This window comes from Gallus gallus, chromosome 12 (assembly GCF_016699485.2).
Source record: "Gallus gallus isolate bGalGal1 chromosome 12, bGalGal1.mat.broiler.GRCg7b, whole genome shotgun sequence".
Taxonomy (NCBI): Eukaryota; Metazoa; Chordata; class Aves; order Galliformes; family Phasianidae; genus Gallus; species Gallus gallus.
The window spans coordinates 7,412,670-7,435,967 of NC_052543.1; the positions used below are offsets into that span (position 1 = coordinate 7,412,670).

At 38.7% G+C, this 23,298-nt stretch overlaps 2 protein-coding genes across 3 annotated transcripts; both read right to left on the reverse strand.

Annotated features, from left to right (window-relative positions):
* Window positions 1-2,684: 2,684 nt before the first annotated feature.
* On the reverse strand, window positions 2,685-9,730 carry ACTR8 (ARP8 actin-related protein 8 homolog). 2 transcript variants are annotated; one of them, XM_414336.8, is made up of 13 exons: window positions 9,563-9,730; window positions 9,287-9,457; window positions 8,924-9,034; window positions 8,564-8,668; window positions 7,498-7,671; window positions 7,073-7,166; window positions 6,618-6,750; window positions 6,141-6,294; window positions 5,319-5,414; window positions 4,744-4,884; window positions 4,069-4,333; window positions 3,594-3,757; window positions 2,685-2,961 (listed from the first exon to the last, which is right to left on the reverse strand). In XM_414336.8, exons 1-13 carry the CDS (start codon window positions 9,677-9,679, stop codon window positions 2,818-2,820), a joined length of 1,869 nt encoding a protein of 622 aa, XP_414336.3. In that variant the 5' UTR covers window positions 9,680-9,730; the 3' UTR covers window positions 2,685-2,817. The 2 variants fall into 2 exon arrangements, with proteins under 2 accessions (XP_414336.3, XP_040502698.1); XM_040646764.2 differs by lacking the exon at window positions 9,287-9,457.
* A 775-nt stretch (window positions 9,731-10,505) lies between these two features.
* Window positions 10,506-14,557, reverse strand: SELENOK (selenoprotein K). Its single transcript, NM_001025441.2, is given in 5 exon segments — window positions 10,506-10,796; window positions 12,190-12,282; window positions 12,864-12,944; window positions 13,967-14,057; window positions 14,472-14,557. Coding segments are annotated over 5 exon segments (288 nt in total). The 5' UTR covers window positions 14,491-14,557; the 3' UTR covers window positions 10,506-10,792.
* Window positions 14,558-23,298: the final 8,741 nt, after the last annotated feature.

A 23,298-nucleotide genomic window follows, 5' to 3' on the forward strand; every position in this document is an offset into this window, starting at 1 on the left:
CCCCTTTGCCTACACGTTGAACAGAACCGAAGACCTGTTTAGGAATCTTTCCCTATGTTCTCTGGCCTTAAGATGGGAATTCTACAGTTTAAATAATAACGTCATCTTTTAATTTGTGAATGTATGTTGTCGTTGTCTTGCTTTCTGTGAGGTAGTGAATTTAGTTTAGCTACTGGCAAAAAGTACTTTTAATAGACTAAATCCTCGCACATTTGGGTATGCAGACATGCCATTAACACTAAGTACAACTGTTTCTAAACCTGTTGGAGCTTTATGGTATTTTTATCCCATAACTTTCCAAGCATCAGTACATGAACTCATAGAACAGCTGTGTCTCTTTCTAACCGACACTTCTGACTTGCCCCCTTCCGAAGCACAAACACTGCTAAGGTCATAAGCTGCCATCTGCAGGGTGTCCGGTGCCTGTCACAGGCACAGCTAGAGAGAAATACATTTAATCAGTTAGTTATTAAACAGATTAAAGTATCACTAGGGAAGTTTGTGGAATCCAAACGTTACTGTCTATAAAAGAAGAGACACAGGTGAATTCCGCAGTAATTAGTCTTGGGCTTGAATACTTAATGCTGCTTTATGAGTGTTGAAAGTATGAAGTACTTGAAAAAAACACAGGAAAAAAAAATGTAATTTTCTTTTAAATCATAATACACTGAAAGTATAGTCTCTTAAGTTCTCTTATACTACCACAGTAGGAAACATATTCTTATGCTGAAAAAAAAGCAACAGAGATGACCAGCAAGCTCTGGAGACAGTGTAAGAACTCTGGTTATTCTCAGCAGTGCTGTACTGCACTGTTACATTACATTATTTCACCTGTATAGATGGTATTCTTTGTTTTTAATATAGCTTGTAAACTAAGTTCATTTGGTCAGAATGAGATTAATCAGTGATTATGAATTCTTTTGCATTACCTTTTAGCAAAATTTCTCTTCCAGACACAGACATTAGAAATGCTTTCTTCAGTAATTAATTAACTGGAGACAGCTTTTGCAGCTATGCAAGACTTGGTTCAAAGTGATTTTGTTTTTTTTCCTTTTTCCCCAGAAATCCTCACAGTCAATTCAGTTGGAAGATTTTTGTTTTTTCCTTTCTGCTCTACTTGTGGTTGTATGCATTATTACTGTGGTTGCTGATATTGTTACAGAGGTAAGAATTCTCACTTCTTTTGAACTTCAGTGTTCCTGTAATTACTATATTAATTGATGTTTTATGTTATATTAAGTGTTTTAATAGTGTTAATATACTTTATAGTTGCAAATATGGATTTGAAACTTGGTTTGAGGGTGAGGAGTGCCTTTGTTACAGAAGATAAAACAAGAAATAGAACTTTTGTAACTAAGGATTAGTCGTATGGAGAAAAAGCCTCTATGGCTGTTGGTACTGGCTATAAAAGAGTTTAGCTCTTCTGGGTTGTCACGGGTAGGTGAAAAAACAACGTTATACTGCCCTCGTTGGAGAGAAACTAGAATATATTTATTGACATAATATAATGTAGTGCTTTAACAATGACTTAAGATTCAAGATGGCTGGATACACTGGATTATTTACTGCGCGGAGGATAGAGTTAAACATACAGGAGGCCCTCCTGTTGAGCCATGAGGTAAAGAGTGGATCCTTGCTTTCTAACCTCCTTGAACCATGGAGGTAAGGAGCCTAGGTGTGACTGAATCCACTCTTAGTCCCAGGCTTCATCCGTGGTTTATATCTAAGGGATTATACGTGCACAATCAATCTACGATTGAATCTTAGTGAAGCTAACAAAACCTAAAACAATTAGTCACTTACTGAGGGTCTGTACTGGCAAGGGGTCTTGATGTCAGAGTGTAAGGGATCTACCTCTGTGCAGCTGTAACCTCAAGAGGTGCCCCTGCTTAAGGGGAGGTCCTGTTATGCAGACAGCTGTGGTGCAGGATAGCTCAAAGGGGCTCTTGAGCTATTCACCATTTATGGAGTAAGATGATTGACTCATAGTCATAAATTGCTTTTTAGGTGCATGCTCAATTGGTTTTTCTGCTGAACCAGCTGTCTGCTATCAGGCTCACTGTCCTCCTGTGCAAGGCCAGGTTGAAGGATGGGGTTGAGGGAAGGAAGGTGAGGGGGCAGAACTGGGGGCACATTCTATATTGTTATTTTTAAATAGGAAAAGGTAAACACCAAGGATAATGAAAAGCTAATAATTTTTTAATGATAAGAACAAGCAAGAAAAAAAATACTTAAGTTGAAAATGATGTTTTTCCACTGAATAATACCATTTATTATAGAAACTACAACAGCAACTGAAGTATAGGTTCTCCCTTTCATGGTTTCCACAACCATGGCTTGTACAATTCCACCTTCTGGTAACACTAGCATAGGAATTGTAATAAAATGTTAATCCCACAGACTGCAGACTTCACCTACTGCTTCTGTGTATCTATATGTATGTCTGGAACCAATCTTGGCTTGGTATCTACCATTTCAGTATTTGATACTTCATATTCCCACATTGTGCAACTTTAATGTGGGTCTATATGTATATCTCCTACGTAATATAAATATAGTGAATCTGGAGATGAAGGTTGTTTTCTGTACACAGAATTCAATGCATACAACTCAAAATAGAATCAAGTATAGCAATACTGAAGTAATGTGGACTCTGTAAGATTTTGGCACTGCTACAGGAGAAGTCTCAGTTCAATTTAATTTTATTAAAATAAATATCAGCAGAAGATCAATACATTTTTTCCAGTTCCTTGGAAAAAAAAAAAACAATGGCATTTGGGGGAACTGAATTTTTAATTAACTATGTAAACATATCAGTTACCATACAAACGCAGCTCGCTCTCGTAACATTCTGACACCAAAACGCTGCCATTCTCGCTGATATATCCATAGCTCCTGAGTTGTATCAAGACAGGCCAAGACAGCACCTCCTTTCCATGCAATTAAGCGGGGATCCATATCCTAAATCCAAAAACAGGATTATACACAGTCACTAGTCTGGTTTTGTACGGTTCTCAAACCTTGCATCCTACTGATTCCAACAGTATTCATCACTTGGAATCTTGGGGGTGAGAGGAGGAGAAAAAATTTTGAAAACTATGTAAGAGAAACTTTTGCATGATAATGAAGTAAAAATAAGAAAAGACTATCTAAGGTTTTTGAGGAAGTATTTTTTTTAATTTTATTTAAATATGACTTTTAGGCATGCCCATGAAAATCGTGCCCTCAGCAGGCAAGCTCAAGGCTCTGAAAAATATGCGTGCTTGGATTTTTAAAGGTTTTGCTTGATTTAAAACCAGATTAAAATTGCTTACTTAAGCCATACATTGCCAATCAAAAAACAAAACAAACAAAAAAACCAAACTGCCTTTCAGCAAGGATTTGTTTTAACTTCAGGGACTCACAATGGTTCTTTGGAAATACGGCCTTTACAGTCACGATCAATATCAGTAATGGTCTTGCTTTACCTCCAATTACCTAAATTTCCTCAGAAGTGCAACTAATGTGTAGTTTTGAGAGAATGTATTCTATATAATCTTTTGAAGAACTCAATTATAGTTGATTGAGCATTCAGCTATCAGTTAATGGTATACCTTAGGTCTTGTGATGACTTCAACATTTTCAACTACTCTTCTGAAAGAAGGGGGCATTTTGTTGAGAATTCGGTGTTGAAGGAACTCTTGAGCTTTATGAAACATAAGGCCTCCTCCCACTACTAAGATGGAGCTGTACATCTTCTTTTTTGTATCATCAGATGCTGGAATGAATGGATGCATATAGAAATATATATTCTTAGAAGTTAACAGTGCCTCTATTTTATTATAAAAAAAAAAAACTTAGAGCAAGTCAAATCAAACAAACTGAGAACTGCTCACTTTTAAAACTTTTTTGTTTCTTGGAGCTTCAAAAACAAGCTCAAGAAATCTAAAAATATGTTGTAACAAGTGCAGCTACCTGTAGAGCTGGTAAAATTAAGGGATATACATATTATTTTCCTAGAATATAGTAGTTAACATAAATGCACATTGACAAGCATACTTCCCAGAATCGTAACAATGTAATCCTTACCACAGCAGTCAATACTGTGAAGAATGGCTTTGTCAAGGCCTAAGGCTTTGCCTTCAAATTGAGAAACAGCTGTTTTTCTGGACATGTGTGCAGTTAAAGGTTCCTCTGAATCATTTCCAGATATCATACAGTCACTTTGGGAGGATCCCAGTTCAACTTCTTGTGGGTACATCCTCTCTGAAATGTCTGTGACTTGGCTTCTCACGTCTGCCTCAAAGGTACCAGGCTTTGACATGGATTTTCTATCAGCTGTAGCTTTTGAAGACTTAAAAATAAGGAAACAAACTGACTGTTAAACTATGAAAAATAGAAAAAGATCTTCAGTAGATTACAGAACAATACAGTGACTAAACATTACCTCTTTACTTTTTTGCATAGAAAGGTTAAATATTACATTACTACTTGGTATCAATTTTATTTTGATTCCCACTTTCAAAGCGAGGGTTTTACTTTCAAATCCATCGATGTATCAATGCTATTAATATGAAGACCCTTTAGACTGAAAATACACAGTTTAGATTAAGATCTTTTCTACATACCTATAATTCCTTAGACTTATTCTTTTATGCTGTTGACCCAGATAACAAACTTCAGTCTCTGAGATGAGGTAATGAGTCCTTATTTTATTCCTGAATTAAATAATACTTAGTGGGAAAAAAATAAGCATTCACACACCTGCTCCTGCTTACTTTGTGTGGCTAGCAGATAATGCTCATCGTGAGGGTCCTCAGGGTCCCCTTGTGACCTGTGTTGCAAAGTTGTCATTTTTTGTCCAACAATTCCAAAAGTTGCTGGATAAAACAGAGCCATTGGAGCCTGAAAAAATGAGAGATTTGGCATTTTATTATGTATATTTTTACTAATTGGAATTTACTACAGAGAAGAAAAAGCTTGTTCTATCTTAATTTTCTTGCAATTCAAAATGTCTTTTTTCCAACAGATTTGTAAAAATTTTGCATATTTGTTTTAAAACTTTCACACTTGTACATAGACTTCTTTACAGATTCTAGCAATGTGTCATGTACAAGTAATTCAAATGTTATTTGTAACAAAATGAAAAGCTTGCACAATTCCTTGCAGTTAAAGGATAAGCACTGTAACATTCAATTGAAGTGAGTCATTTTGGTTAAGGTTATTAGAAGTGTTGTGCATCTCCTACTGCTTCATTAGGTACATCCATACATAATGCAGTTCATTTTAATGCTACCACCAAGCATGAATATACTACTTGTTCATTTTATGAGAATAACCTGTAATTTTTCATCCCCTAATCGAAACTGGTATAATAGAGCTGGAGAATCTGGATGCCGAATTTGGAACTCGTGGTCTTGCAATCCAGAAATATCCTGCAGTAAAAAAAAAGTATTAAAAATAAATATTTTTACATACCTATATCAAGATGTGTAACTTAAGTTCTGCGTAACTGAAACTGTGGACAATAACAAAAAGTAACAAAACTCTTCAGCTTCTGAGTTTCACTTAGCTATTCTTCAACTTCTTTAAAAATCTTTTTTTTTTTTTTAAGATCTGCCAAAACACCTTTCTACCTGTTTAAGTCTCTATAATGAGATTTTGTACAGACATACAAGACCTGGTGGCAGAGCTTGCAAAACAAGCTGAAAAACAGCAAGTATGCAACTGATAGCGGCTTCTTCAGTAATATGAACAAATATACATCCTTTCTAAGAGCTGGGATCCCTTTCAGCTAGAAGAACAACAAAGTAAATTTCAAATACTTCAACTCTAAAGCTTCTCCAGCTCCTGTGAGCATTCTACCGAATGAAGTATTTGGTTTTCTGTGCCCATTAAGCCCATTTCCTACAGCTCTCCCATATCTAATAATTAAAAATACATTAGTTAGGACTATTAGTTAATTATTCTATATTAAAAATACACACCTTCTGCAAACACAACATTTCAAGGACTAAATCATGCATCTTCTGAACTGTTCCCTATGTTCTGGTTATTTTATACACTTCTTAATTTGCAAGCAATTGTAGACTCCCATAGAGCTTCCCCAAAGCAGCATTCTATAGAGGTAAAGAGGAAAATACATCACTTTGCCTTCTCACCTGATCTAGGTGACAAAATGTCTCCTTTAGGTGCTGAAGCAGAAGGCAATCCAACTTATTAGTTAATTGACAGTCTCTGTATGGAAACCCTGCTCGCTGCATAAGCCAGTAAAAACACCTTGACACATCAGATCCTCCATATGCAAGGCAGAGCCTAAAGCATAAAAAAAAAATTATTCTAAAGTACTGGCCTACTACTGTGGTATATACAAGAATACAAACAATGTTTTAGATGTACTGTGATCATGACTTCCAAACAGCAAACAGTTTGTACAGCACAGTATCAGTTCTGCTATTTTTTTCTTTTAGACGTGTCATTTCTTCAAGGCTCGTGTTGTAACATTGTGATCCTGTTGAACAGCTCACAATAAAAACAAAATCCCCAACTCTGCAGATGTAAAAGTATTTTTTTTAAAGTCAAGTCTTTGGTAAGCAATTAAGTACATGCTTGTAATAATTCTGCATGTGAAGAGATACCTGGTGTTGCGATGGGAAACTCCATCTTCTACACAGCAAACACTTGTCTTCTGATCTCCCACATCTACTATACATGCACTGCCTAAACCACTTCCAAATGTAGCACAGACAGACTCTTGGTGCACCACAATTCCTAGCAATGTGAGGAAAAAAATTATATTCAATTTATACCAAGCACTAGAGCTATGTCTCAAAAGACATCTTAATGTCTTTTAAAACCTGCTACTACCCTGACTCCCCATTAAAGGAGGAAACAGTTACGTGAACATCAAAAGATGAAAGCTGAAAGTCCCAGTCAAGCTGAAACCAGCCCAGATAAACTTTCCTTAAATCAAAAACAAAACACAAACAAAATCTAAATAAATAAATAAATCAGAAAACCAAAAAACTACAACCAACCAACAAAAAGTCTTTATGCTCTGAATCACTCAGTGCTTGCTTACATATGGTTTTACCTGAGAAGCCCATCTTCATTAGGATCATATTCACCAGTTCTTTCACATGCTGTTTATTGTAGATGTCTGGAATTAGTAAAATGCACCTGTAGTACTGAAGATAAGAATGAAAAATTAAAGCCAGCTCTGAAATTAACTATCTCTTTGCATGACTGAATACCTGTTTTGAAGAAAGAAAGGATCACATACAAGATGCTAAAAGAATTGATCTTATTTTTAATAATTTTAAAAATTATTCAGAGTGAGTAGCAAGTTAACAGCTGATAGGTCATTAATGAAGTCCTAGGAAACACATGCACCACTAGTAAGATTTATCTTTTAAGATAAGCACCAGTAAGAGGCTACTGATAATAGCAGGGTGCTTCTTGTTTGTAATAGCATTTACAGAATAGGATACAGCCCTCATAAACTTGATCATAGCTCACCTTTAGGTCTTTCAGTGGTATTTCCAGGTACTTTTGTATTGCATGTGACCATATAACTTCAAGATCTGCTAATACTGCAGTGAGAGAACCGCCAGGTCCTGTGTGGAGATTCAGCTGCCCTCTTCTAATAGGCCAATGTATATTATAAGAATCTAATGGATTAACATACAGTGCCTGAAAATAAGAGATGAAGTTATTTCCCCCCCCAGTATTAATAATAAATAATGGAAAAATATTTCAGAAAGAGACAGAACTTGCTGTACAGCAGCTCTGAGACCAATGCGATGACAATACAGTGGCTTTCTTTTTAGCAGGGCTGTATTGTTTTAAGACAATCAGTACATGGTTTAAATTGTTTGAATTTTCATATCCATGGATACAGAAGCAAGGAATGACTTAGACTGGAAAAGACCTAGATCATCAAGTACATACAAGTGTCTTTTTTTGTTATCTCATTAAAAGCCAAAGTAATGTAAAAGCTCTTGAAAGCTCATGAAAACCTAGTTAGACAGCAGCAATTCCACGCGCTGATCCTTTTATATCAGTTTCTTTTCCTGTATCTGATTTATACCACACAGGCAAAGTTCTCACCTGCAGTAATGGCCACTTACAGCAACAATGATCTACCCCACTGCTTCTACTGACTATGAGAATAAAGTCTTAAGAATACTCAGACGTATCTTTTACTTATCCTTAAAAATTACACTGCATGAATCTTTGAAAGAGATACAGTTTTCCCTGCCGTTTGAAATACCTGGTCTAGTATTAAATGTGGAGGTTGGTGGCCCTGCCTGTGGCGGGGGCGGTTGGAGATTCATGATCCTTGAGATCCCTTCCAACCTGGGCCATTCCGTGATTCTGTTAAATATATAGATATATTTCTAGCTAGGCAAGTGAGGAAAACTGACTGGTCTTGTTGAATGATAACGTTCAGTTAGTCCCAAGTAGAGCTGTTCATGTTCTGTTTGATTAAATTTAGTCTAAATTGAGTCCAGATTGCTCTTCAATACACAGCTGTATTAAAGGATAACACTAAGCCTCATTTCAGGTCGGAAATGAATCTTACCTCTTCTCCTACCAAAAACTCAGGATGATTAGACGTGTTTGTCCACTTGGCCCCAGAGCTGTGATCTAAAATAGCTGGCCGCATCTGTCTGTTGTATGACCTGGCCTGAAATGTAATCAAATCGACCACTATTTCACCAGACACTTTTTATGCATGAAAGCAACAAACAGACAACCTCCAACAATCCATGCTGAAAATCCACTTTAAACCTTCATCTTCTTAGATCTTTGGAAGTAAGGGACACAATAGCACTATTCATACATACTTTATACAGAATACCTTTTCTTATGCATTAAAACATAGCACTACTCCACATGAGAACACGAACGAACAGCTTATTACAATTTCAAGAGGGGTTACCTGATCAGGTGACACCGGGATACGTCTGGCACCATTTGACATCTTTTTGGACCATATTGCTTGGTCCACCATTTTGAGGCCATTTTGTCTCTGCTCTGTACTTTCAGGTTTCTAAGCAACAGAAATAGCACATATCATAAATACTTGCTGCAGAGCCTGAAAACTGATAATACTGAATTCAATTAGACTGTGGAATCATTGCTGCAGTTACTAGACTGCGGGACGGAGAGAAGCTTTGTGCACGGGAGGTCCCAGCAGCTCCGTGTCAAAGCCATCACGACACCCGGGCAACACGCGCACAGCGCGGCCAAAGACGCATTGCAAATACCGCTCGGCCGGCCGGGGCGCCGCGGTGCCGCTTACATTGAGGCCGTCCCGCAGCAGCCAGCTGTCCCGGTAGGCCGCCTGGCCCTGCTGCTTGTGCCGCCTCGCGATGACGTGGGGGATGCCCACGGGCAGCGTGTCCGTTGCCCTCCCGATGCGCAGGGTCGTGGAGCCGGGGTGGATCACCACGATGAAGTTGCTCTGGATTTGCTGCAAGCACAAAGCGCGGGCAGTGGGCGGCCGCCCCGTGGCCCTCCCCCTCCCCACCCCGCCTCTCCCCGGCCGGGCCTTTAAAAGGAGCCGACGCGGCCTCACCTCCTGCAGGGACTCGGGCACGGCGGCGGGGACGATGGGCCGCTTGCCGCCGCGCTGCTCTCGCTCGCGCTCCTTGTCCTTGCCGTTCTCCGTCTCGCCTTTCTCCGCCTGGGTCATGTTTCCGGCCCGCCAGGCGGCTCCGAGCCGGGCCCGACAGCAGCGCGGGGCGGAACGGGCGGGGCCACGGCCGGCACCGCCCCACGGGCAGCTCAGGCGAATACCGCGGACGGGGGTGGGTGTACGAGCTTCTCTACCAGCAGCAGGCGGAAGCCAACAGGTTCATAGATCCGCTGGTAACAAAGGGGCGTTGCTGGGTGCGAGTTACCTGCTGGAGGCTGTTTCAAAAGCTACGTGAAAAACTGAAAGTGGCGCCTCATGGAAGCTAGTTCCGTCTGGGTTCTGCATGGCGGAACCGGCCTGCTCCTATCGACCCAACAATCCCTGGAACAACGATTAAAAATCCCAGCCCATGCAGAAAAGAAGTGACTGGAAGAAAATAACTCGTGTGTTAGTCCTCAGTGTTACCGAGCAGCTTTTCTTCCTGTAATGAAAATGAAACCTCCTTTTATTTAAAGTATCCTATTAGTGTTTGCACAGAATATGCATATATGTTGATGATAGAAGGAAGTTGTTTCATGAGTGCCTATAAAATGGGTATGTTATAAAACCCACGATAGGGCTTTAAGGAAGTGAGTTTTTTAAAATGGAAGGACTGGAAAGAAACTACCTTAAATTGTGTTTTAGAAGTGTTTTTAGCACATCATTAACATTATAAAAATGCAACAAGGACCAGTGGAGACAAAACCTTTAAGGAAGCACTCCTTTAAGTGATCTTCTGTATGGTGTGTAAGTATTACATATTTTTCCTCGTTTGACCAGGCAGGTGTTCACTGCGCTTTGAGTGGAACCTTGTGGTTGTCTAAGAATTAAAGAGTCTGCCGTCTGACAAGCCATGTATAATTTATTTTGCAACTACAGTAAAATGTTCAGAAACTATACAAAGACTTTAGACAGACAGTAAACATGTATTTAATAACACTGCACTTCAGTTACACTGGATCCTTGAAGGAGTTCCCAGTACAACTTCATTCATCTGCTTATATTGCAGAACAGTTCTCAGTTAGGCATGCACGTTCACAACATCCAAACTTGTTTGGTCCACCACTGAACTCTCTTCCCTTTCTCCTTGTGAACATGCATGCTCCTTTGCCTGCTTCTTACAGCAGGCATTTACCTAGAAGACATAATTGCACCAGGTTTAAAAACAACAAGGTTTTCCTTTGCAAAATACAAGTAACCATCTTAAAATAAAACTGATGTTAATTTAGCTAAATGAGACCTGCCAAAAGCTTACAACTCCTCACCCTGAGCAGATTACACATTGCTATTACCCCCCAAAATCTCTCTCCCCACTGTCTGTGCTGGCCTATGGCTACTTCAAAGAGAAAACTAATACAAATGAAAAAAAAAAATCATGAAGAGGCATTTATTCTTTTTTTTCTGAGGAGACTGAAATAAAAGTGCACATGGTTGGTTCTGAGTATGAAGTTTTTGCCACAAGACTCATTGGTCTTATCACCTGCAGGTGCATTTTCCTCTTAACTTTTCTAATAATAATAAGGAGTAATTCATGAAAAGAGCAGCTTACTTCAGTCTTAAACTAAACCATATATACATTCAGTGTAAGATGAAAATCCCATCATCTTAACAAAACAGAATTTGTATTTTGAATTACAATTATTGGGCAGTACAAGAAAATTAACGTTAGGATAGGGCTTTTGAAAGGTTTTTCCTCTCTTTTTAAGCAATTCTAATTTGTGCTATATTATAATTCAAGATGTGCACAGCTATAGCAATGTCAATGGAAAATGTATTTTAGTAGTAGTTTTTTTTTAACAACTTTTCCTTCTTTCCATTGTTAGGAATCCCCCTTAAACAAAAAATATCATCTGTAATATGATAACAATTAGGAAAAAAAAACAAAGTTTCAGTTACTACTAATCTGAATGGGACTTAATATTAGCAACCAAAAAAGACTGAGTGCTAAATCATTTTTATCAGCTGTGTTCAAATATCTGTATCTTCAAATATCATCATTTCTGTGCCAAAATTTTATACTATACAACTTCACACACACTTTTTTCCCCTGTTAATGAAAGTATCTAACCACTTCTATTCTCTTCCTGTTTTGGTAACCTTTACAAAAGCAGGTGCAGCGGAAATGCTACGTCGTGGCTTTCAGCAGTGATTGAGCACGTGGTGGGAAGGCAGGGCCAACCCAGAGGACCTCAGGTGTAATCAATGTAATTTAAGGGTGTATGCAACCTCATTTAAGGGTTGGCAGTGGAGGCAAGGCTATCTTGCTGGAGATCCCTGCCTACCTGAGGCCTTCCAAGGGTAAGCAGACTTTTTTTTCCTTTGTTTCTGTGTGCACAGCTGTTGTATATGAGCATATCCTCACTTGTTGCAGCCTAGGACTTTGCTACTCTGCTATTATTGCTGCATTTTCCATCACATTACAGTAGGATAACACACTCAGTTCTATCTTAAGCTCTATTATCACCATTATCTCTTGGAGTTAAATTAAAAAAAATAATTAAAACAGGATAGAGGAGATTAGGAATTACCTTCCTCATCCACCTCCAGCCATTGGTGGTGGACTAGGGCCTCCACCCCAGTGATTTATTCTGCCCATTCTACGGCGAGGATTTCCTGGAGGCCTATAAAGAAAGCAAGAAAAACAAAATCTTTTTAAGAAACACTTATTTAATTTAGAAATATAAAATCATTGTATCTAAACTATAGCAATTTGATTGGTAAAGCCTTTAGAAAGTTGTTTGGTTTGTGAAAATGTGTAGCTGCTGCTAACTGATGATTTTACACAGCTTTGTAAAAAGGTAAGGCTGTCCATTAGAAACAAAGAAACACAGTAGCTGTAATGTCTAGAGAAACTATATCCACATAATAAAGTGTTTTGTCTAAAATATATAGGTAAATCTGATACATAGTGACTTTTTCATGCGAATCTAACAATATAAACAAAACAAGAATTTTAAAGACAAACATTGTCTATTATGCAGCCCTAAAAAATTGTATCAGACTATACTGTTACTACAGCTATTTAAAACTGTGTTGTTATCAAGAAGTTTCATACAAAATGCTGCAGAAAAACACCAAACATCTTAGTCCTCTGACATGATCTGATGTGATGCAAATCGTGACTATGATCATGATCACTTTATGACATTTTTCTGGGGCAGTGAAAAAAGATAAACAGAACTATGGAGAATATGAAAAATACCCTCTTCCATCACTTTGTCCTAAGTAGGAGGAAGATGTGTAGCCTCTTCTCCTCAGGTCTGGTTGAATAATGCTCTGGAAGCTGAAATACAAAACAGGAGTAGTTGTGTTTAATGCTAAACATAGCTTCTGGATTTGGGGACTGCAAGATAAGAGGTGGGTTAAAAACCAGTAGTGTTAGGAATGAATAGTATCTTGTCAAGATTATTGTTTAATCTTTGCAATTTTTCTTCTACACAGAATTAGAAAACTGTAATACAATTCCAAGTTACAATATAGCTCAAATAAACAAAATTTTCAAATATTTAAAACTGAACATTATTCTTGTACTAAATAAAGTGCAAGCAATGCATGGAATTAAACCTGTAACTAAAATAATAAATGACTGTTGAGGACATCAAAAGAACTCTGATTCTTCATTGGCTTCAGTCTGGAGCATACATACGAGACTACTGCTACGTGAGTATTGTTATGCAGCAAGAAACTATTGTCAGTAGTAGAAATTCAACAAATAATATTTAGTTTGCTAGATAAATAATATTCAGCTGTTAAAAACTTAACAAAAACGCATGCAACTTTTCTTTTTGCACTAATGAAATGGAAGAACTGCCAGTTCTTCAGTATCAGCTTTCATATGCTTTATATTAAATACGTGCATCAAGTGTTCCATAAGCAAGGCCATGTAACCATATTAAGACATTCACAGATGTTTTCCAGATCCTTTTCATTGGTAGTCAGCAACAGAACAATGGGCACAAACTGGAACAGAGGAAGTTCCATACTAATGCAAGGAAGAACTTCTTTACTATGGGAGTGATGGAGCACTCGAATGGGTGGCCCAGAGAGGCTGTGTATTTCCCTCTGGAGATATTCAAAACCTGTGCAACCTGCTGTAGGGAACCTGCTTTAGCAGAGGGGTCGGACTGGAGGAGCTCTAGAAGTCCCTTCCAGCCCCTACAACTCTGATTCTGTGAATAGTACCTATGGAATGCTAAAGAATAAATCCACTGTTTCTGTGGTACTGTGTTACTGATAGCACTTAGCAGCATCAACATACAAGTTTAAAATAAACGTCATCAAAATAATTCTTTTTTTTTTACTTACAACATAACTACAAAGTCTGCTATTGACCAGAAGAAATCTGTTATGGCTGACAAGCTCCAAGGAGCCCGGCTCCGGTTATCCAAAACTTGTCCTGTTATGGGGCAAGACAGGAAACATTCAGCACTGTTTGAGTTACATCAGTGTATGATTTGAAACCGTACCCAGGCAGGATGGAGGACTACACCCCATGCCTAAAGGTTTACCTAAGGGAGCACGAGCACCCAGTGCTTGGAACAGCTGGGCTGTACCATCAGACGCTGCATCTAGGCACGAGTGTGCACAAGAACACACGCAGGGCCCGGAGCGGTGCGGGGGGTCAGGACGGGGACGACGTGTTGCGGAGCTGGAGGTGCGGGAAGGGGGTCCGCTGCAGCTCCGGCCTGCACCCCTCGCCCCACCAAGAGAAGTTGCTGCCTCAGGGCCGGACCACGAAGCCACCCCACGGCAGCCACTGCCTGCAACGCTACCACCCCCATATCACCCTTCCCCGACAGCCACTGCTCACCATTAGATATGTACACCATGGCGGCGGCCTCTTAGCGCTGCCCCGTCACCTGCCCGTGCCTACAGAGCATGCGCGTCCCGCCCGCGCATGCCCAGAACGGGCGGCTGTGGGCTGTGCGCAGCTGTGGTGCCGGCTCCGCGCTTCCGGCTGACGGGGCCAAAGGGAACGGGGCGGGCGGCGCTGGGTGGGACTCGTCTCCCTGGTGCCGGTGTCGCAGCTGCAGCGCGCAGCCCGCCTTTTTGGGCGGTCGTTCAGCTGCCTCGTGGCGGGTTGGTGCTCCGGCGCGGCGGCTGCCTCACAGCGGGTCGTTGCTCCCTCATGGCGAGCGATTCTGTTAGTGACCGAAAGCAAATGTGAAAGAAAAGTATCTGTAAAAACGTGCATAAAATAAAAGATTTGTGGCTGAAGCAAGGCTTAGCTAAATCTACTATTCAACAAATAGGGAAATACAGAAGGGTTTAGAAAATAGTGGGTGCTTTGTAGTTAAGTGCACAAATGCAGGCCGCATGTTGAAATTCTTCAGGGGCAGCATCCAACCCTTTTCTTAATTAGGTATGCTTATAACATATTTTTTTCAAATAATAGCAATTTTTTTGGCTTAGAAACTGCAGAGCAAACTAGGAAGGTGTAGAAGAGCAGCAGAAATGCAGTCAGTCACTTCAGCATTGTTTTTCCAGTCTGAGTGAATCCAGATAAATGGCACCATACAAAGGATGAAGGATGTACCGGTGTACTTTTAGTTTATGGAAGGCACTGTGGATTTGGTACCCTGTGTTAGGGGATATCATAGCATAAATAATACGTGTGTGTGGAAAGGGAATGCGTTACTTAAGAAAGATATTGTCAGATGATCCTAAACTAACAGTACTAAGGGAAGGTATACGACAAATGCACACCCATCTGTTTACATGCTAAAATGTGAAAATTATGTCATCTTCCTTTTCAATGATTCTGTTTTCCAACAGGCTTTGAAACAACAACCCCATTGCCTTATGCTTGGAGAGCTGTTGCACAAGCTGTAGATACATTTGCCCGGAGGAACCCAAACACAGAGCTGATGGCAATGAGAACATTGTAGCAATAAATTGTCCTACAGTATGTATCGCAAATGTTATGATGTACTGAAAACACATACGAAATGACTCTTACCTGTGTAAAAACAAACATAAAGTCCCTACTTTTCACTGCAGGTTAGACAGAAACATGGTAACAAACAGAAATAAAATCAAGTAATTATTCCGCCCGAACTCACACTCTTTATGCGGTTGATATTGTCCTGCACAAACTCTCCTAATAACATTTTGAACAGCTCATTCCTTCTTTTTAAGTACTGAATTTCAGAAGGAATGCGTTAGTCCTGCAGAAATGAACAACGCAGTTTTTGTTTTCCAAATGACAACGAAACAAAGAAACACAACAACGAAAAGCAAATGATTATGTACTTCAGTTATGTTTACAAGGTTAAATAACGTGAGATGGTCTTGGTTTATTTCACTAACTTATTATCTCAGTGTCTTGAATGTAGATAATTACAATACAAACATTCTATGTGACATGTATTTTTGATGAATGGAATACCTATCTATTAAAGAAATATATTTCTTAAACTCAGATTAGGTCCTTGTGTATTCCTAGTGTAGATAAATTTTGTCAGCATATGCAGGTAATTAAGAGTGGTAAAAATAAGTTACCACTACATAAAATGATACATGAAAATTTAAGCACTTGTAACAGTTTTTAAATGCTCAAATATGCATTTTTTTAAAAAGATTTATCTACATCTTTGAGATTTAGACATGAAAATGTGACATTTAAAAGGCAGGGTTAAAAATCAATTGCAGCACAGTTTTATTAAGCATGCTACCTGTTCGTCTGTCCTTGGGTCAAGAATGGGCTAGAAAATAGGAATGTGAAGAATTACGTGTGCCTTTAAGCTTTATGGTGCAATTGAGAAAGCATGTGGGGACAAAAGCTTTGGTTGGAACTGTTTAATGGTGGCTGCGCCGCCCTGGCCACCTGCTCCCAGCAGCTACCCCCCCGGAGAGTGGTTTCTGGGGGGATCTTTGTTACGTTACAACTGTTGCCATGCCTCTGATATTCTCTGACCCTCCCTTGTGCTTTCAGTCCGCGTGCCTGGTGCTGGGGAGTTCAGAGGACAGCAGCAGCAGCACACCTGCTCTTGAAACACAGCAGGAGGCATTTTTAAAGTTCTAAACAGAAATAGAAAATGGCCGGACTGCCTTCCTGATGGTGAGTACCCTGGGAAATGAAACCAGGCAGTTACTGCTCAGTCCTAAAAGTTAATTATGTGCTATGTGGAAACTGGGGAGATGTGATCATTTTTTGGTGGTAAAAGAGCTGTACAGTGCTTTTTTTGCTGGCCCGTTGAATTTCTTTACATAATTTAAAAGGAAACGTGTAGTGGAAATGCTGAGTCACAGCATGAAGCAGTGATTGAGCACCTGGTGGGAAGGCAGTGCCAACCCAGGGGAGCTCAGGTGTAAGCAATTCAATGCACCTGAGTGACTGGAAGGAACAGAGCCAGGATACACCCCTTCCCAGACTTCATTTAAGGGTTAGCACTGGAAGCAAGGGTATCTCACTGGAGATCCCTGTGTGCCTGAGGCTTTCTGAAGGTAAGCAGCTGTTTTTCTTTATTTCTGTGTCTGCTGTATTTGAGTTTGTTCTCCCTTGCTGTGCCCTAGGACTTTACTACTCTGCAATCATTGCTGTGTTTTCGATTGTGTTACAATGTTTCAACATGCAAAATACGTTTGAAGTACTCACAGAAAAGCTGGTTGTTCTGTAGTAGTTGCCTCATGTATGCGTAGTTAATGCCTTGCCTGTCGAAGGAAGAGGGTTTTCCAAACTTAAAACCAAATTACAACTGCAGAAAGTTACTTACATCTTTAAAGATAAGTTTCAGGTGATATATCACATTATTCTATTTTATTTAATAGCATTCATCAGAGAAGTATATATTTTTGTGGAAGAGCTGAAATTCAGTTTTCCTTGGAAACAAATTATGTTGTTTTAAAGTCAAAATCTTAAACACAGGTTACCTGTTTGGATAAGCTTCAGTTCTGAATAAATAATTAAAAAACTACTTTTTCTAACTTTTTTGTTTGCCTCAGACAAGTATATCCTTATGTGTGTTGTAGGGTTTTAGTTAAAGAGGAAGGTAACTTGTGCAAATTTCATCTTGAAGATGTGTTTTGTGAAATCAGGAGCTCTGATCTAAGCATGAAAGCAGGTCAAGGAAAATGCTCTCTTGATACTTGGAACTATTTTCCCCCTCACTTGGGTCAGAAGCTGGGTGTTCTACTGAGAGTGTGTCTGAGATCTGCTTTCATTATCCTATCTGTTGGTATTTGAGTAACAAACATGATGAGGCTTTGGTGGAAGATTACTAGTTACTGGTCTGAAAACGTATTCTGGAGTAATGTCAATGGACTGCCTTTTATGTCTGTTTTGCTAGTTAGTAGCATATCTGTACATATAGGAAGTTATAACTTTCTGTAATATTATGTACTTTTCATGGTAACAAAACCTTGAGCTCTGGGTAGCGTGAGATCCTTGGTTTTGAAGTTATTTGAAATTCTAGAGAGAAGCTTTCATATTCCTCCGCCCAGAGGGAACAGTCTGCTACGTGTTGTCTGCAGGTGTATTCTGTAAGTGGCCAAGCTACGTGAGCAATAGGGGAAGAACTCCCAATTCACTCAGTAACATTGAGTGGTGGTGATACTTCGAGTAGCCGTTAGGTGGCAGCGTGTCAAATAACACGAACTGCTTTGTTTAATTACGGTGCGAATTTTCTACGAAGTTGGTCATAAGGTGTTTGGTTTCTGCCTTGCATAAAAATCGTCATGCGTAAGCGGCAAATTCTTACTAGATTAAGAAATGGTGTTGAATACATAGATAAATAATTTTAGGAGTTTGTTAGGAGACTTGTGTTGGTAGGGTCTTGACTTAAGCTGGGGAACTTCTTTTGTATTTACTTATGCGTAGATAATGAAAGCAAAGATACTGTGGAAACGGGGTTAAATTTCCTTTTGGATGCGTAATTAATTTCTGGAATAGCTTTTGACACTGAAGTTTTCTTTTGCTTAGTGCAGTATACTTGAACTGTGTTTTTATGTCATATATTTTTTTGTGTGCTTGGTTTTTTTATTTTTTCTTGTTTTATGCCAATTAGACTGAGGAGAGACCAAGAACTCTGCTGTGTGCTTGCAAACTCCTAATTTTGTTATTACCTATGGCTATTTCAAACAAATGAGAAAAAATGTGAGAGCATTAGGATGAATGTAGATAGTTAGAAAACAAGACAACACACAAACATTTACAGAAATATTTTAGTGTTCAAAAATTGTAATAATTTATGCATATTTTAAAAAAATAGAAGTGTAACATATGTTTAATATTTTCTTTTGGAGTACAGCAGGTAGGAAAGATAAGTATCAGATGGGTCGACTGTAAATAAAACTAGCTTCTTCAAAGTTATTCAGCAAATGAATAACAAAGCCTGTAACAGAACTCTTTTCATCATTAACAGAAGTTCCCATGTGCTATCCTGGGACTGTTTGTCTAACTTGTTTCTAAGGAGAAGTTATGTAGTATTCAATTCCAATCTGCAGCATGATCTTGCTGAGAACTGCTAAGCATCAGTTCAAATCAATCTTATGAATCAAGTCAAGTGCAGGTGTGAAAATGTAAGCATTCTGAACCAAAATGTACCATGATTATCTTTCTTATTAGTCAGGATCAACCTGCTTCCTCAATCAACCTATAGATGCTGTCAGGATAGCCAGGCTACATAACCTATTAGAAATTCTCTAAATGGTGTTGGATGTCATTTGTAAAGAGCTTTAGTTTGGTGCGACTCATGGAGAAAATATTCCTGAGCGTTTCCCATCTGCAACAAGGCTCTAGGCCAGCCTTTACCTGGCACTTTCCCTGATGTGTAAAAAAGGAAAGATGGTTGGTATTTGGGTCTCCCTTCAGCTGCAAGAGTACACAAAGAACACAGGTGCCAGCCTGAGATGGTGCTGCTCTTCACCAAGCAGAAGATCCCTAGGTGTGTGGCTGCAAGATAAGCAGGAAACTGTTGGTAATCAAGTCTATATTCTCTTGAGTATTTCCTTAACTTGAGAGTCCTTACTGATCCCTTCAAACTGTCACAATTTTTGAATCATTAAGGAGAGAGAAAGGGTAAAGATACGATTCCTTTTTCTTTTAGTTCTACCTGGAATATTTTGGCTCCCTGTTCTGCCAATTTATCAATTTCAAAAAGATTCATTCACAGTCTTCTTCATCCTTAATGTTAGAAGATTTTCTTCTAGGCTGTTAGCCAGGTACATGAATCACTGCTGTCCTGATCAGATAAACAAGAACTAAAATGGTACAAAGGAAGTTTCCAAATCATTGAATTTATAATGGATAACAATGCTTTATTAGTCTAATAGGCTTTAGAAAGTACTTGTTTACAGAGTACAGATTCTCCTCTTGAAGCAGCTCTTGAGAGTGATATTTTATTTTTTTTATGTAAAGTGAGTAGTTTTGGCCATCACTCACTGTTCTGCTGCAATGTGAGTGGTCCCATCTGACTTCACTTGCTTAATGCTGAAAGGTGTAATCTAAATTGTGGAACTAGTGAGCTATGTTTTGTCACGTTGCTTTCTTTTGTCAATTATAGCTGTCCCAGAGAGACAGAAACTTCAGTAATAGCTTCTTAACGTTCTTTCTGTTGCTTTGGGTTAGTAGCTTTCTGTGCATAGGAAGTGACACTGTTACCTTCAATTTGCAGATGTATTTCTTTGCTTGACAGCACTGTAGTGATTTGGCTTCCTTTCTCTTTCTTTGCTTAAAGGCTTATTTCCTATAGCTGTTTTTTAAGATGACACCTGGCCACAACAATACATTTATTAAGATGAGATTTAAATAGTAGCATATGCAATCTACATTTTTGAATGCAGATTGTATCATTTGATACTAAACTACCTAGTTTGTATTGCTAGTAGTGCATTCCTGCTATACTAATGATCATCACACATACTTTGGGGACACAACTGTAAAGGCTTCATAGACTTTTTTTTAACCAATATGTGAAATCTGAAGACCTCTTTCTTTGGATAAATTGTCGTTCCATATCTTTCCTGAATGTTAGCTTGAGCAGAATCTGGTACATTTGCAAATATTACATTAATAACATATCCAGTGTTTGGGTACCCACAAGGTAGTATTTCTGCAGAGAATGGTCACTCACAGAGATCTGTTCTTTAATAAAACTGACCAACAAGAAAAACTGGAAGGCAGAATTTCACTCTCCGAAACCATTGTTTGAATCTCTTTATGCTGAGTGTATCTGCCTTTTTCTATCCATGATTCCCTTTTGATGATCTTGAGGCAGTTCTTCCCTCAACGTTCTTTACAGGCAGAAGTGGCGATAGTGTACAGATTATCAACACTTAAAGATCCAGATTCCTGATTACAACATCTTCCCCTCTGTTTCCGTTAATTTTCTAATTAAGTTGGTATTGCACTTTTAGTTCTTGTGATCATTGAAATGCTTATAATCAGTTCAAGCTATGTATAAAATGAAGTTAGAATATCTAACTATGCTGTATATTACGTTTTAAGGATGAAACTGAGTAAACTTGATGCTTCTGGCAAAAACCAGTTTCCTTAATAAGAATAATCAATTACATTTTCCTCTCTGCCACATGGGCAGACATGCAGAGCATATCCTTCCACCTGAGTTTCTCACATCATTTGAAAAATCAAAATTAAAAGGGACAGAAGAGGGATTGCAGTCCTCTCTGTTTCATCATGCAAACTTTCCCTCTCTGCAGCTGTTTCTCCGGTAACATAACAGCTTCAGGATAGACTTGATATTAAATGTGAGGGGAAAGAAACTTTAATTCTGTACTATGGTTTTTGTTGTAGAAGAGTTTGTATTGTTGGGACTGGTAGTCATCTCAGCACTTCAGTATAAAATGAGATAAAATGAGATTACTTACACCTGTATGGAAACGTTTTAGTTTTTTTTACTGCCCTTCCTAACACTTCTGTCAATTGACTGTACAGTGTAAGTGTTCTTTGCAATGCATCATCTGTAATAATAAATGCCCTCCAAATTATTCATTCCTTTAGTAATTTGTGGCATCTGCATATAGCAACTGGCAAGAACAAAATAGTTGGGATTAGAAATAAAACACAGACACAAGGCAGAATGAAAGTGCTTTATGCATAAGTGTTTGTTAATGTCTATGCTACAGCTACTTATATCCTTTACTGCTGTGGTTGGCACTTAAGTCTCACCTCATGCTAAGTGATTCCTCTGAAGTCTGTGGGCACTTCCTTTGAAGTAAATGTCTGCATGGCTCTTTAAGCCTCCATGAGTAACTGGAATGGTTTCTATGAGACGGTGTTGTGGCATTTACTGTCTAGTACAAGGAAAAGATAGATCTCTCTTGGCTGAAGAAGTTATTACATGTGTTACACACAGTTTTCTCTATATTATGAAGTCAGTCTAATTGTTCTAATTCAGAGTTCTTCAGGTAGGGTCTTTACAGAGCTCTTAAGCTTTCATCGTTTTCTCATCAGAATGTTACTTTTCAAAATCACGAGGGACTTTGAACTCCTGGGTCTGCTGTGACTCTGGAATCCTATAGATTGGTGCCAATGCTTTTGCAGCACCTTTCCTACTCTTTGCTTATTGATATATTGTGCTCATCTCGCTTACAACTGGTGCAGCATTTTGTTGTAAAATGTTGTTGTAAATCAGCTTTATGTTTTCAAATGTCGTTGCAAGGTGGTGGAATGACTTAGCAGAAAATAGTGCACTTGCTGACAGCAGATTCTTTCCTTTAAGAGATAATGCTTGCAAAAACATAATATGATAGTGTAAGCAGAAAAAAATCTGGAAGATGTGTGGCCCACTTTGATTCTGTGACCTTGGGTACAATCAAAAGACTTCTCAAGCAATCCATAAGTAGTCCTATATACAATCTTAACTGCCTTTATGAAGAAAGAGGTAAAATAAAGCAGAAACTGGAAACTTGACATGAAAGATAACTATACTGTTTTTTCTTCTAACACTTGGTTTTAGTTTTTTAGTGCATTTTCAGGTCTAAACAAATAAAAATTTCCTTTTTTTAATGTATCAGCTCCATCTAATGCAGCAAATATGCTAAAGAAATCAGAAAATAAGATTTTTCTTTTCCAAGCAAACCTTTATCTAATTAAAAAGGCTTAAGTTTCCTCTTTATTCTCCAAAACTGTTATGTTATCTATGTTATTATATGTCTTATTTTCATTTGAATCTGTTCATTTTATCAGGGGAAATCTTATTTTAATCCTTACCTCTCTTCATTCTGTGAGGGATCCTACTTTGTATACCTAAAGGCTGTGGTAACAGTCAGGTTACGTGAAGTCTCTTTCAGACTTTCCTAGCACATATCCTGATTGAGAAATCTTATTATTTTTAAGCAAACGAGTTCTGAGTGCTGTCAAACATTATCTATTTTTGTAGTATTCTAATATAGTTCAGAACTACCAAGTCTTTTCCATGGTTGCATGGAGATTAACAGGGCAGCACTATCTTCTATTTTTTTTGAATTAGTCTCCTCATTCTTTTGTTTCTGGGTCTCTGAAGGAATTACGGGAACTGTCGTGCATTGTTTGAAGTCTCAGGAGGGCTAGGTAGTCTTTGGGGAGGAGAATGAATTTATTGATATACTTAGCATGAGACTATTAGAAAATATCAGACTCTTCAGCTGGCTGTGAGCAGTGTGAGGCTGCAGTGTTAATCGGTGATAAGCTGCTCTAG